Raw genomic sequence first — 13361 nt, 5'->3', positions numbered from 1 at the left:
ATGTTCAGTAGAAGTAAAAAATGAGACTGAGAAATATTATCTCCTTTTTTGTCACTTGACTTATACATTTCTTTATGACTTCTAGACTGCTTTTCTTGTTTAGTGTGCACAAACAGTCATGATAATAGAGCCAAATGAAAATGTGAATGTCTCAGGTAGCTAAAAGGATGGTTTTTCCTTATCTCTGAAGCACTTCTAAAAGGGTCAGTCCTGTGAACATGGCTGGAAAGAGCGAGGTGACCCAGTACTGACCTGCTGTGGCTGAGGAATACTCAGGACTCCTGACCTGCTGCCTCTCCCCCCTCCAGCTCAGCTCTAGCCTGTGCCTCTGAACTGAGCAAATCCATTCAACTGAGAATAATCATTCATCACAGGAAATAATCCACATTTAAAGGAAGAAAGTAACCATTTGTGGAACTTGGATTAACAATGGGACCGAGCCCAACTAACAGGTGTGTTCCCTCAACTCAGGTACTCAGAGGGCAAGTGGATAACAGTCTACACAGGCATCAAAGTACTTCACTACCAGAAGCTCCACAGGGGACTCTGTTATCCTACCTACTGATCATTGGCAATTTACATTTTTTCTGACTATTTCTTTAATGAACAAGTGCTCAGAGAATGACTGACAATGGTGCAGCTGTCAGTTTGAATCCTGGGTTGAACTAGAAGTAAATTAACCTTATTGTCAGGAAGGAGATATTTTAGAGTCACACAATTAATACTTTACAGTAATGAAAAAAAAGCTGTTATTGCATCCTATACACCTCAAAGACACGTATGTATGTAGCGTGTAAACTATTAGCTGAATTTACGTATACTGGAAGCTTGATATGCATTTTCCTTCTATCTAACACCACTAGCTTGTACTGCTGCCATGTTCAATTTAATGAGGCTGGATTCGACAATATATTAGAACTGGCTCTTAGCACCAGATAAAAAAATGTCATGGTCACAGCACAAAATGCCCTGAGCTGAGAACAATTCAATCTGCAGGTTTGAATGTGTTTAAAAATGCCAAGAGGTTAGTTTCACACTGTCAGGCTTTATGCCAGGTAAGACATTGTCTTGCCATGCGCAGACTCCACGATTTCCTGATCTTAACACAAACTCAAGCCAAAGTAACCTGTGACTGCAGCTAAAAATGCAATCCTGTTCTGTCCTCTCTCCTTGTGCTGGCCCCAAAGATGAGTGTGTGGGTCAGATCAGACTGCTGGCCCAACTGAAAACTAGGCATTTCTGTGTAGAGGTGGGTTTTGGTTTGCTCAGGTCAATGATCCAACTCATGTACCCATACCAGTGCAAGAGAAGAGGCAGAAGCATGTGGCCATGGATGGCACCTCTTGGGCAGCACCTCTTGGTGGTTCAGTCAGTACAGGACAATGAGGAGAATTCATCATAATTTTAAACTGGCTCCAGTGCACGACCTTCCAAAGCTACCAAAAATCACAAATCTGGCTCAAGCTCTCTGTTTCCAGGCAGAAATGCAGTTGCCCGATCCATCTGACCAGTAGTGGTTGTGTCTCTGAGACCCAGTGTGAGGCCCTGAGTTCAGACAGTTATTTGCTCTTTGTAAATCCTGCCTAAGCTGGCTCCGGAGGCAGTGAATTTTCATGCTCAGCTACCTCAGAGCATGACCTGCGTGCAAATGACAGCAACTCCTAGCAGGTGCTCTGGCACCGCTCATTTTGTCCCCAGTGTGGCCAGAGGTCTTGTCACCCCACTACAGGCTGAGGCACCCCTCAGGACTTCTGACCCAAAGACACTGCAAGCATGTCCTGGACTTTTTTTGCACCCGAATTTGCCTTTATAGATGAACCCAGCTTCTAAACACATGATTTAGGCCAAAGTTGCTTTCTTCTCCGCACCAAAAATCTTCATTGGCATGGATGGGGCTGCATAGAAATAGCTTAGAGGAAAGTTTGATCCACTTTGCTGAAGTAAACTGCCATGTCCCTCTTCAAATCACTTTATATGAAACATAACTAAATGTCATTTGAGGGGGGGCCTAATTATTTGACATCAGTTGAGTGCTAAGAGGACAAAGTTTTTTAAGAACCTGCTTTTTATCACCTGTAACTGTACACCAAAGGTCCCTGAAAGCAGCAGCACTAGCACCCTCATTTGTTACTCAGGTGAAGGCAAGCATACACTGATTGCTCTTTTCTTGTGGGTGTGCATTGCATATCCTATTACTCTTAGTTAAGGAGATTGAAAACATAATTAAAAGGCTTTGAGCAAATCCATTTTAGTCCAAATTTCAAGTGTACTTTGAATGATAGCGAAATGCTTGAGATTGAATGTGTTCCTGGCTGCATGCAACCATTCTTCAAGCCCTATCTTTTTGGTTTCTGAGGATGTTCTGAAAAGTATTTAAAATGTTTTTTATTAAACAGATTCCAATATTTTAATTTTGAACTAGTATTCTCCTTTTCCTTCCTGCTCCAAAAACCTTGTCATTCTAAGGAAGTGCTTTTATGACACATTTTCATTACCATGGTACTCACAGTTTGCTAGTTGCTTCCTTCTCCTTTGAATACTAATCTTTCTTACATTGATAGGTAAAAGTAATAGTCATACTTGCTACGGTACTGTGCCATAGAGTCACTCTGGTATCTTAAAGGCATGTAACAGTATCTTTCTTTCTTGTGCTTGGAGGTCTTGATTGCAATGCACAGAGATTATATTTGCTAGTCCATGATTTTGTAATCCAAAATAAATTGAAAAATGAAGAGGAGGATTAAATAAGTAAAGGAATTAAAGTCTTGATATAATAACACCACAAGGGAAAACAAGTGATATGATTGAGGATTTCATGTAAGCCATACAAAATTTATCTTGTATTGCAAGCTGGAATCTCTGCTTGCTCTGCTGTGAGAGAACAGAGGGGTTTCTCTGGGAGGCAGAGAAATGCCTTTATTTCTTCAAGGAAAGACAGTTTAGAGGTAAGTGGAATTGTGGTGCTGCTGTACATGAAAAAGGAAAGAAAAAGAAGTGTTGAGATTTATTTTGGTACTTATGGTTCTTTATGGTGTGAGGATACAGAAAGGAAGACTACAAATAAAGACTAAATTACTAGCTTGAATTTCAGGTATGTGTAAAGTTGAAGCTGTAACGTGTGTGAATTTTAGTTGAATATGAACTGTTGCTTGACAGAGGCAATGAGCTGATTATATTGAATTTGGTTTGTCTGCAATTTTTCGTATTGGACAATCTGGTCAAACCTTCGGTACAGGCACTTGTATTTTTCCAGGTTGAATTTATGCACACACATTACTATTTATGTGCGATAAGTGCCTGTAACTGCAGTTAATGTTTGCTCTATTGCTATTCATTTTGATTAGGATACAGTCAGTGAATGTGTTTTCTGGAAACTTAACAATATGGATGGTTTGCAAGTACCAATAACAGGCCATTTTGGAATAGTAAAGACACAAATTGGTAGGCTAATGCAATCATATGTATGCCTGAAAAATAAAAGATCTGTTATATCTGCCTTTGCAAATGCAATGAAGAAACTAAAACAAAGTGGCAGGAGACCAGCTACCTAGTAGGCTAAGAAGCCAGATGTCTTCAGCCTACCACGTCACCACTGAAAGTGGTGCTACCACTGGGGATAGACCAGATGATCTCCAGAGGCACCTGCCAGCCTCAGTGATTCTGTGAAATTATAACAAAGTATTGGAGGGAAATTTCTTTAATCTAAGGTCCTGAGGTATCTGCGACAAAGTGCCTTATTGGCTCATGATCCTTTGGATCACATTCAATCTTTCTTGCTGCCACATGCAGTTTTTACCCTAGTTTCATGACAATAATTAGTTTCCTAGTGCTTCATGGGGTCCAAGATTCCTTACACATTCAAATTACATGTTTAATTGGACAGCTCCAAATTCATAGTCTGTATTTTCTGGTGAGTGAGTAGAAATCAATTTCAGTTCAATTCCTTGGGACTTGCGATCATCTGTCCAAATGATCATACAGTAGTTAAATAAATCTGAACATTGAATTTGCATTGAAGTTCCTTCTTTGGCTCTGAAGCAAGTAAATGGGACTTTGAACTCTCTGGCATTAAGAAATACTCTTTGTCATGATATCATCTTCTAATCATTTTGATCTTTCCTCTGTTACGCTTTGAAGTTTCAGCTACTGTAACCTGGGTTCAACTGAAGGGTGCTGGAAAATTTTGCTTTTTCAACTTCCCTCCTCTTTAACTTGAGCAAATGTGCACACCAGAACTATTTAATTCTGTTTTCTCAGGTTCATATTGTGCAAATCACTCAGCAGAAATACTCTACAGTTTCTCTGTGGTAAAAGAACCTTACTCTTAGTCATCTTTTCATTTTCTCTTAATCTTCTGTTGCAAAAAATATTATGTCACTGTTTATTGCTGAGGCTTTCTACTGGCAGTCAAATGCTTTCTCACAGTATTGATCAGGTATATACAAACTTCAGTCTGGCAATGTTATTTTCTTTGCAAAACATAGCTGAAAGCCCATTCAACAGAGTCATCACCAGCTCCATCAGACCTAACAGTACCTAAACAGTTGTTTAAGGTTTTTCTTTAGTCTCAAACTAAACGTATGCTTGAAGGTTTACATGCATGTTTCAATACTAAAGTGTAACACTACTTGATTCCTTAGGGCCTAATGCCACATAGCCTTGAGCACAAATTGATTCCTCTGAAAATGGAGCATACCAATATCTTGCTGCCTTCTGGAAGAGATGTTCCCTCAGGAGAAAGTCAGGTGTTGCCTACTGACTTGTAGTGGCTAATCAAAAGCTCTACAAAGGCAATAAATGACTCTAAATGCTTTCCATGAAGAGTGGATCAGCTGGATTTAGCTTCTGATGAAGAAGAGGAAGAATGAACTGGTTTCTGTTCCTTCTGGGACAACAGGAGCCTGATGGAAAGTACAAAGTAAATTGGAAATGTACTCCCATGTACGAATGAGTGCCTGACTGTCAAATAAAACTAGTTTTCTTTTTGAAAACCTTTAAAACACGTCTATCACACCCTGCTATCCAGAACAGTTCTGTAAAACAGAATAAATATTGCACGAGTGGGATTGATTTAACTCTTCAAAAGTGGACGTAAGAATGAAGTTTGGCACATCCTATGGGTATGTATTGGTGCTCCTTTCCTAGGTAGAACTTTAGTTTGCAGTGTAAAGAAATAACACATAATTTCAGTAGCTGCCCAATATCAGCGGTAACAGATGTTTTTCAGTGAAGCAATAATGTGTTGGAAATGGAGACACTTCATGAGAAAAGAAAGCTTGTTTTGTGCCTTTCCTTCTTTTTTGACATTTAAAAAGAAGGACTGATTTTTATACCTGTTTTTTTTTTGCTTGTCTTCCCTATTCAGTTTTGTCTTGCAGTGCTTTGAATGAAAACTTCAGGGGGCCCTGAAGAGTACTTTGAAGGCTTTGTCTGTTGGTGATTGTTGATAAGGGGGTATTGATCCTTTAGTAAAAAGATTTTGTTCCTGTTAGCTTTCTAAATGTTGGAATGAAATAAATATTTCCTAGAACTAACATAGTTCACTGACTTTTAGATCATGTGGTGGGAGGGTGAATGCAGGGAACGGAATGAGTAAGCAGAAGACCACTTTCTACCTGGAAGAGTTGATTTTCGTTCATTGGAGATGCACTGTGGTTTCATTCTGAGCTCATCCCTAGGCATCTCACATTAAAAATATGTTAAAATAGGCTTGAATCACCATTCTAAAACATATTCCAGGCCTTCTTTCTAAATCATGGAATGCTCTAAATTGCCGTTCTGTTTTGAAAATAAAACAAAAGTCCTCTGACCACCTGACCACTTTTTTCCTCCTCAGTGTTGGTGTTGCGTCTGTTTACATCAGAGACTGAAACTATCTGTTCTAATGAAACTGAACATGGTCCATGGTAGTTCTTCAGCGGTAGCCACCTTCCTTCCCCCTGTTTATCTCACTGCTGAGCTTCCCACCCCACCTTTGCCTCAGCTTAGGTAGCTGTCCTCTATAGTTGTAAGGAAGTGGTTATTTTACTCTGTAGTTGCTTCCTCCCTGAGCATAGAGCTATTCTAGGTGCCACATCAGGGTTTTTCCTCCCTTGCCCTGCTCTTTCCACTGGTGCCAGGTGTGAGGAGACATCCTAGCTGTTGAATCTAGGATGGTTTCCAAGTTGGTCTTCACATTTTTAGTCTGTCAGCATCTAATTCTGGGCTAACTCTCATACCAGAAACCAAAGTAATGTATTGTCATTTTTGAAGAAAACAATTGAAATTACATAACTGTACAACTCACAATAGAAAGTATTGACTGTATATAAAAGATTAATTCTCAGAGGCAGACATAGAAACACAAAGCTGACAACACTTATGTGGCTATATGCTAACACAATAATACAGGTTAAAAAAATTCTAAAACCCAACAGGATGATACAGTCTATTTCTGCCATGAGTTGGAAGCAGCTTCAGATAGTGCTCTCGAACTAAAACACAGCCACTGTATGACAAGGTAGGGGAGAAAATGCTTTCTTACCCAGTTAAAAAGCAAGTTTTGACCTTTTTTAACAATGGAAGACTTTCTAGATGAGATAATGGGAAGTCCCTCAAAAATTAAAGAAAATGGTATGACCTGGCAGTCTGGGTCAAGCTAAATCCAGATTAGTCAAGCAATCCAGGTCAGACTAAGTGGGGAAATCAATTCATATACTGCCATGTTGGATTAATCATCATCAAAACCAGTTATGAAATTCCCAAGTTAAACCTTCATGAAGGCTGGGGAAACCTATCTAACTTACTGTTTCATTCTGGTATATTATATAAATGAGTGTATAATAGGTTAATAATAATAATAATTAAACATAACCACTCGATGGAATTGTACTGAATTTCCATGTCCAAGTTTTGACAGTGGGGAGGTTGCAGGGGTGACCCCTCTGAGAAGTGACCTGGGGCTGCCCTGTGCTGGACACAAATGGTTCCATCCAGCTCCAAGAGACCCACCGCAGGACACAGCTGAGCCCATCAGCCAACTGGTGGTGCCTCTGTGAAAACATGTTTAAGAAATGGCAAAAATGCTGGAAAGAGAGAGGGAAGGGAGACGAGAACAAAACAGCAGAGGGAGCACCGAAGTCAGAGGAGGAGACACTCCTTGGCAAAGCAGGTACCACTTTCAAGTGGATTGCAGCCCATGGAGGACTCACATTGAAACAGGGAACAAGAGTGAGAAGGAAGGAGTGACAGAGACAAACCTCTGCAACCCAACTGCAACTCTCCCCAGCCCTGCGCTGCCGGTTGCCTCACGGAAGCGACTGAGCGTAACTTGTGGCTATAACAAGGGGCAATACATTGGCAATAAATGAAGTTAATTTTCCCCAAGTTGAGCCTGCATTGCCCATGACAATAACTGGTAAGTTATCTACCTGTCCTTATCTTGACCCATGAGCTTTCTTGCTCCTGTTCTTCCCATTTTCTCTCCTGTCCTGCTGTGGGGGGCAATCAGCAAGCAGCTGGGTGGGTGCTTGGCTGCCTGCCAAGGCCAACCCACCACAGAAACATGCACAAATTTCATTTTGTAGAAATGTTCTTGGATAAGTATGAGAACTGCCACAGAAGTAGGAATTGTACACCACATTCCAGGTCGCTTTTTCTACAGATCACAGACTGGACATTGTATGCAACTCCACCACCATTGTGCAAGCACAGTTCCGAGAAGGTATGTAGACAGTTTAACATGACAGTAGAACTCACTATGAGGCCAAACTATACTGTCAGCTACACATGCCTTTGCCATTGCAGCAGGAAATTTTCACTTGTGCGTCTTACTAACTGTTGAGATTTTAGAATTTTTTTAGTATGGACTTGTGCTTTCCCATTTTACACCACTGGCTATATTTTGCATGCTGCCATTACATAAAAAATATTGCTAATAATGCCACAGTATCCTTGCTTTGCTTTCTGTGTTGTACTGTATGCAAATGGAGCTTTACTCATAATGATGCTACTTTAAACAATCAGGTTCCTTAGGCTTTTAGAAAAAGTCTTACTGTCTTTACAAGATATAAAAGACATCACATTATAATCTTCACTTTTTAGTTTCATAATATAACCATATCCACATTCAGCTATGCTTAATGTAAAAGATTGTTTTTCAAGAGATGCTAAGCACACATAATCAAGCATGTATACCAAAGTGATACTGAGAACTTGAAAAGCAGATTATCTTCCTCTTCTACTAATTAATGGACAAAAAGAAAACCAAACACTTCTAATCTGAGTATTACCTATAATTGGAGACACATAATTAAATATAACCTAGCCCACATGTTTCAGTTGCGCATTTCAAAGCACAATTTTAGTGCTCCATGAGCACTCGGTGCCCTAGCAGGCAGCTCAGTTAACTTTTGAGGCCATTGCCATCTCTGTAATAAGGGAAAACAATCCCTCCCATCAAACAGTAGCAATCTACATAAAACAAGAAGAGTATGAAGTTCAACCCTGTCACCCAAGGTGGGGCACTCAGCTTGTCTGAAAAGGTGCACAGCTCAGCTTTGCTTCCTGAGGGCACTGTACAATGCAGGGAGGTAGAAGCATCCTGCTTGGCAAAGCGACCCTGCGGGGTGCCGTGACAAGGAGTGTGAGCCAAGTCGCCCACCACGGAGCATTGCTTGCCCCCGCTCACACCTGGTTGCCTGACCCACCGGAGCCTGCTCCCAACGCCAGCTGTGAAGCGATGCACTCTGCATTTCCCAGCATCGCACCCGGCTGTCCTACCTGCTGCCTGCTGTGTGAACGCGAGGCAGTATGCTTTATTGCAAATAGCCATAAATTAATGCACTAACTATATTCTACTTGTATAATTACACATTGCAGCACGCATATTTAACAGTATAAAAAGAAGCTAGTCAAATCTATGCCTCAGTTTTGAGCCATCAATACATAAAAATATTTTATGAGAGACAGAATAACAAAGATACTTAGCATTTACAAAGCACTTTTATAAACAGATTTGCTTAAGTAGACTTCTCATAGGAGTGTTAGAGACAGGAAAAGTAACAACTCGACTGTGTTTGCAGAGTGACAGAGTGCCGTAGCTGGGACAAAACCCCAAGTCTCCTAAACTTCCAGGCTAGCTCCTTTCTCTTCAGATCTCAAAAATAACTCAAGAGTAACTTCATATATTTGGCAGGATTACTAACAGGCTGTAATATAAAGGAACTATAGTTAAAAATGTTTTGTTCTTTATTGACAATTCCTAATTGCTTTTTGATATAGGAGATAAAATAGTATTTGGTTTTCAGCCTTTGCAGTAGGTGATAATGAACAGGTAAGAAAAAATACAAATTTATATGTGTGTGCATATGTATCACAGAATTTCAGCTTGACTACTTAGCAGAAAAGGGAAAATATATTTTACCCCCTTCCACTTAGACTAGTGATCTCTAAAGCAAGTGGGGTTTAGGTTTCAGAAAGCCATTTCAAACTGCTGTTCCTACCTGCCTTCGAGAAGCAATAGTGCTATTGAAATTCCTGTTAGTCATCTTGGAATTCACAGGCTTGTTTTGGTGAGTCACGTCATTCCTCCATGTCTTAGAGTTTTCTTTTGGGTCCGAAGGGATGGGATTCAGGAACAGTATTCTAGCAATCAGGCCATAGAGGACAGTCGCCAATACCATTGGCACAACATAAAATATACCGAAGTCCATCATGTAGATAGGAGAGTAATAGCTCCTAGACACCTTGTAGCCGCAGGACACAACAGTAGTGTCTTTGTAGACTACTGTATTAAGGTCTAGCAAGAAAAACCAGAGCATACAGTATATGGAGGTGAAAGCCCAGACAAAAATAATGATCTTTTTGGCTCTTGAAAAAGTACATAGGGATTGAGCTTTGATTGGGTGGCAGATGGCTATGTATCTCTCAATGGTGAAGGCAGTGATGGAAAAAGAAGAAGCATTAATCCCTAGGTACTGGAGATAAGTGATGCAGAGACACCCCACGTAGCCATACACCCAGGATCTATAGAGGCTTTCTGTGATATTGGGTAGTCCTGCAGCCACAAGCACCATGAGATCTGCCACAGCCAGACTCACCAGATAGCAGTTAGTGGGAGTTCTCATGTGTTTGGTTCTGAGGACCACCAAAACCACCATGATGTTGCCCACGATGCCCAGTCCACAGATGAGGAGGACCAAGAGGATGGTAACCACTTGGTATTCAGCTGTAAAGATGTCCTGGCTTGACAGTGGCAGCCCCGTTTGGTTCTGCTCATCCCCTGTGCCATTCTCCATCTTCACCAGCCCACTGCTGCTTCTGCCCAGCACTCGGTCTCAGCACATGTCCTCCATGGTCCCCTGCAAAAAGGTGAGTGGAGCAGAGCGTGGGTGAGCTGTAGCCCCAGAGCACATTCTCCGTGTAGTCACAGTCCCACTCCTGTAGTGTCCTCCACTCCCCCAAAAGCACCTGGACTTCCAGTCTTTGTAAATTCAATTACCAGACACATTAATGCCTCTAAGACTCCAGCTCATTCGCACAGGTTAAAAAGCTGTTTTCTCATAGCCGGTTTGAGGCATTCATGAAAACACAGCACGTAGAGATGGGAGCTTTTCCCCCTGCGGAGGAGGAGGAGGAGGCAGCGGCGTCAGGGACAGCAGAGCCCTCAGCACTGCGCGGGACTCAGCCGCTCCAGCCCGGGCAGACTTCAGCATCGCCGCTTTCCAGGAGGAGTCACAACGTGCCGAGGGTGGAGACAGCGGTGGGAGGTGAAAGGAGAGTGATTTGTAAAGCCCCACAGGTTTTCTCCTTCATGCTGCTTTCCCTCTCTGCTCTCAAACGGCTATCTCACGTATCGATCTTATTGATCCACCCTGGCGAACAAAGGGGAGATTGACTGGCAACAAAAATACACCAGTTTCTAAAATTCTGACTTCCCCCGTGTCCCTGTCCTTGTGAAAGTGAAGGTAATTTACACTTGCCTTCTGCTTTGCAGGGAGCTGTAAGAGTGCCTTCAGAGCTTACAGAAAGAAACGTATCCCAGCTTTTGAAAACTGCAGGAAAAACTAGGTTTCTTTACTTGATAGACAATTCTTTTTAAAACCTCTATTGCTATTGCTGTCATCACTCCTGAGCCCTTTTAACTCTTTTCTGGATTGTAGCACAGCAACAGCAAACCAACAGAGCACAAATTGCTTCTTAATGAGATCAGTCACACACATGTGCACACGTGCATGCGCACACACACACACACACACGTACACACACACAGTGTTACTAATCCACCACTGTTTCCTCAATGAAGAGTCTCCTCTAGTTGAATAAACTCCTCCTTGTTCAGCCAACCTGTGTAAAATCACAGACAAATCAAAGATTGGTGGAAAAAGCTGCTTTGAGATGTGCTGATGAAAGCCCTGCAGATGCAGCAGCAGTATTCAAGAGCCCAGCTGTACCTGGAGATGGATGCAGAGCTCTCCTGTCTCACTTGCTGGCAATCTTAATGCCTCAGTGAAACAATAGCAAACCCTTCTGCAGGGCTTCGTGAAAGAGCTCTTGTCAACTCCCTACCACAGTCTTTCAACCCATTGTTTCTCCTTATACTATTGTGTCAAAAGGTTGAAGATTAAATCTGCCTTAAAATCCTATTTTTTTCTCCATTTAGGGCAATTGGGTTTGGTGTTTGCTCAGGAAGGGTTCAAAAAATAAAATGTTGCACAACTGGGGAAAGGCAACTTGGACTTCAAAACAGATTTTAGTGTTAAGAGAGAAGGATTAGCACAGGCACATGGTGTAATGTTTGCAAAATTAGGATTTTAAATAGACTGAAATAACAGATGGTAACAAAAAGACAGTACCACCTGAATCAGAGCTAGAAATCAGGCTTAAACAATTTCAGAGGTTTGAAGCCACTCAGTTAAGTTTTCCAGTAATTTTTTCCATTTGCCTGTTCACACTTCAATTGTGATCAGATGCTTTTCATCTGTAGACCCCAAAGTACTTAACCCCAAAGTAAAGCAAATATAATTATTCCTATTTAACAGATGAAGAAATAGGGGTGAAAAGAGTCAGATTTGTTGCCAGTGACCTAGCAGTGGCCTGGGGTAAAATCCACGTTACTAGTTACTTGACCAATGGTCTGTCAACAGAATCGTATCATGGGTCTCATCCAGATCCTGCTCCATACAATCTGCAGATCCCATTATTCTGGATACAGCTGAAAGAGGAAGAAGGTCAGCACCAGTGTAATGCCTGGCTGTCACAAAAGGGATTCCTACCAGCCTTCTTCTCACTCCACAACATTTTATCCTTCAAACTGGACAGATTCTCCTTCAGCAATCCATGCTTTTTAATCTATGTGGCTATAGTGCCTGTAGCCCCAGGTGCTCAACCCCATAGCATAAAACGCACCGGAGCCCCAGAGTGAACTATCACAGATTTAGTGTCAGTAATCAGGGACTCAGCAGGGATCAAACCTGCAGGGCATCGAACCAGAATTCAAACCAAGAAACTGAGTTAATTGACAGCCTGGATAAACCCCTTAACCCCCCATGACTTCAGCTGAATCAGAAGGTTTTGGCACCTCCATAGACTCATTTCTCTTTCAGGAGTGACTGATGCCTTTCTGCCACTCTGTCCCACCATGAAGTCTTGTTCCTTGTGCTTCCATGTATTCTGCTAGCTTACATAGGTGATACGGATGGTCTGAGTTGGGGCTGAGGAACTAGTGCATCTGAGAGTATGTAAGTGTTTGCAGTGCCAGAAGTAGTGGCTGAGGATATGGGATGCAGAGCAACTGGACACTATTTAAAAGCCTACGTGACCTTGAAGTGAATATGGGAAGTCTGGAAGATGCACAAGAAATGTATTATAGGATGCTTGCCTCATTCCTTTGCATCTGCTACTGGTCTGCTTCAGAGATGCAATAGATCATCTTGTCTTAGCCAGAAGTTCGTTTTTATGGCTTTTTGCCAAGTGTTGCTTTCTGGTAAAGAAAAAAGTAAAAAGTTGTCACTGTATGGCTGTAGGCAAGTATATCTACAGAAAGCATTCAGAGGGTTTTGATAGTGTTGATTAACATCCTCTATGGAACATTTCCCTTTTCTTTCCATATAGTACTTCCCTAACCTACAATGGTTCTGTAAAATGTGCAGTACTTGCAGAAGGGATTTCAAGACTGTAAATATACGTTCTATGTAATTAAAGCATCTGGTGTCATGTATTTGGCTCAAACATCATACAATGTGAAGTGCCTGATACATTCAAATTATCCGTTTAACATGATCATCAGTCAGAGATCAGCTATTGAATCTGGGAATCAGAAAAGACCAACTTTTTCTCCCAGCTAATCCTGTGTTAATGCAACCATCAAAATACACTGGCTA

General features: G+C 41.5%; 1 protein-coding gene across 1 annotated transcript in view; it reads right to left on the bottom strand.

Moving 5' to 3' along the window:
- TRHR (thyrotropin-releasing hormone receptor) overlaps positions 1 to 10277 on the bottom strand; it is a 12958-nt gene extending 2681 nt beyond the window's left edge. Inside the window, exon 1 of the mRNA XM_009705719.1 lies at positions 9483 to 10277. Within this exon, the coding sequence (XP_009704021.1) occupies positions 9483 to 10277 (795 nt within the window). The remainder of the gene's footprint in view (positions 1 to 9482) is intronic.
- Positions 10278 to 13361: the final 3084 nt, after the last annotated feature.

The sequence above is a fragment of the Cariama cristata genome, unplaced genomic scaffold (assembly GCF_000690535.1).
Source record: "Cariama cristata isolate BGI_N322 unplaced genomic scaffold, ASM69053v1 scaffold6658, whole genome shotgun sequence".
Classification (NCBI taxonomy): Eukaryota; Metazoa; Chordata; class Aves; order Cariamiformes; family Cariamidae; genus Cariama; species Cariama cristata.
Note: the sequence above shows the minus strand (reverse complement) of the source record. Positions and strands in the feature narration are given on the sequence as shown.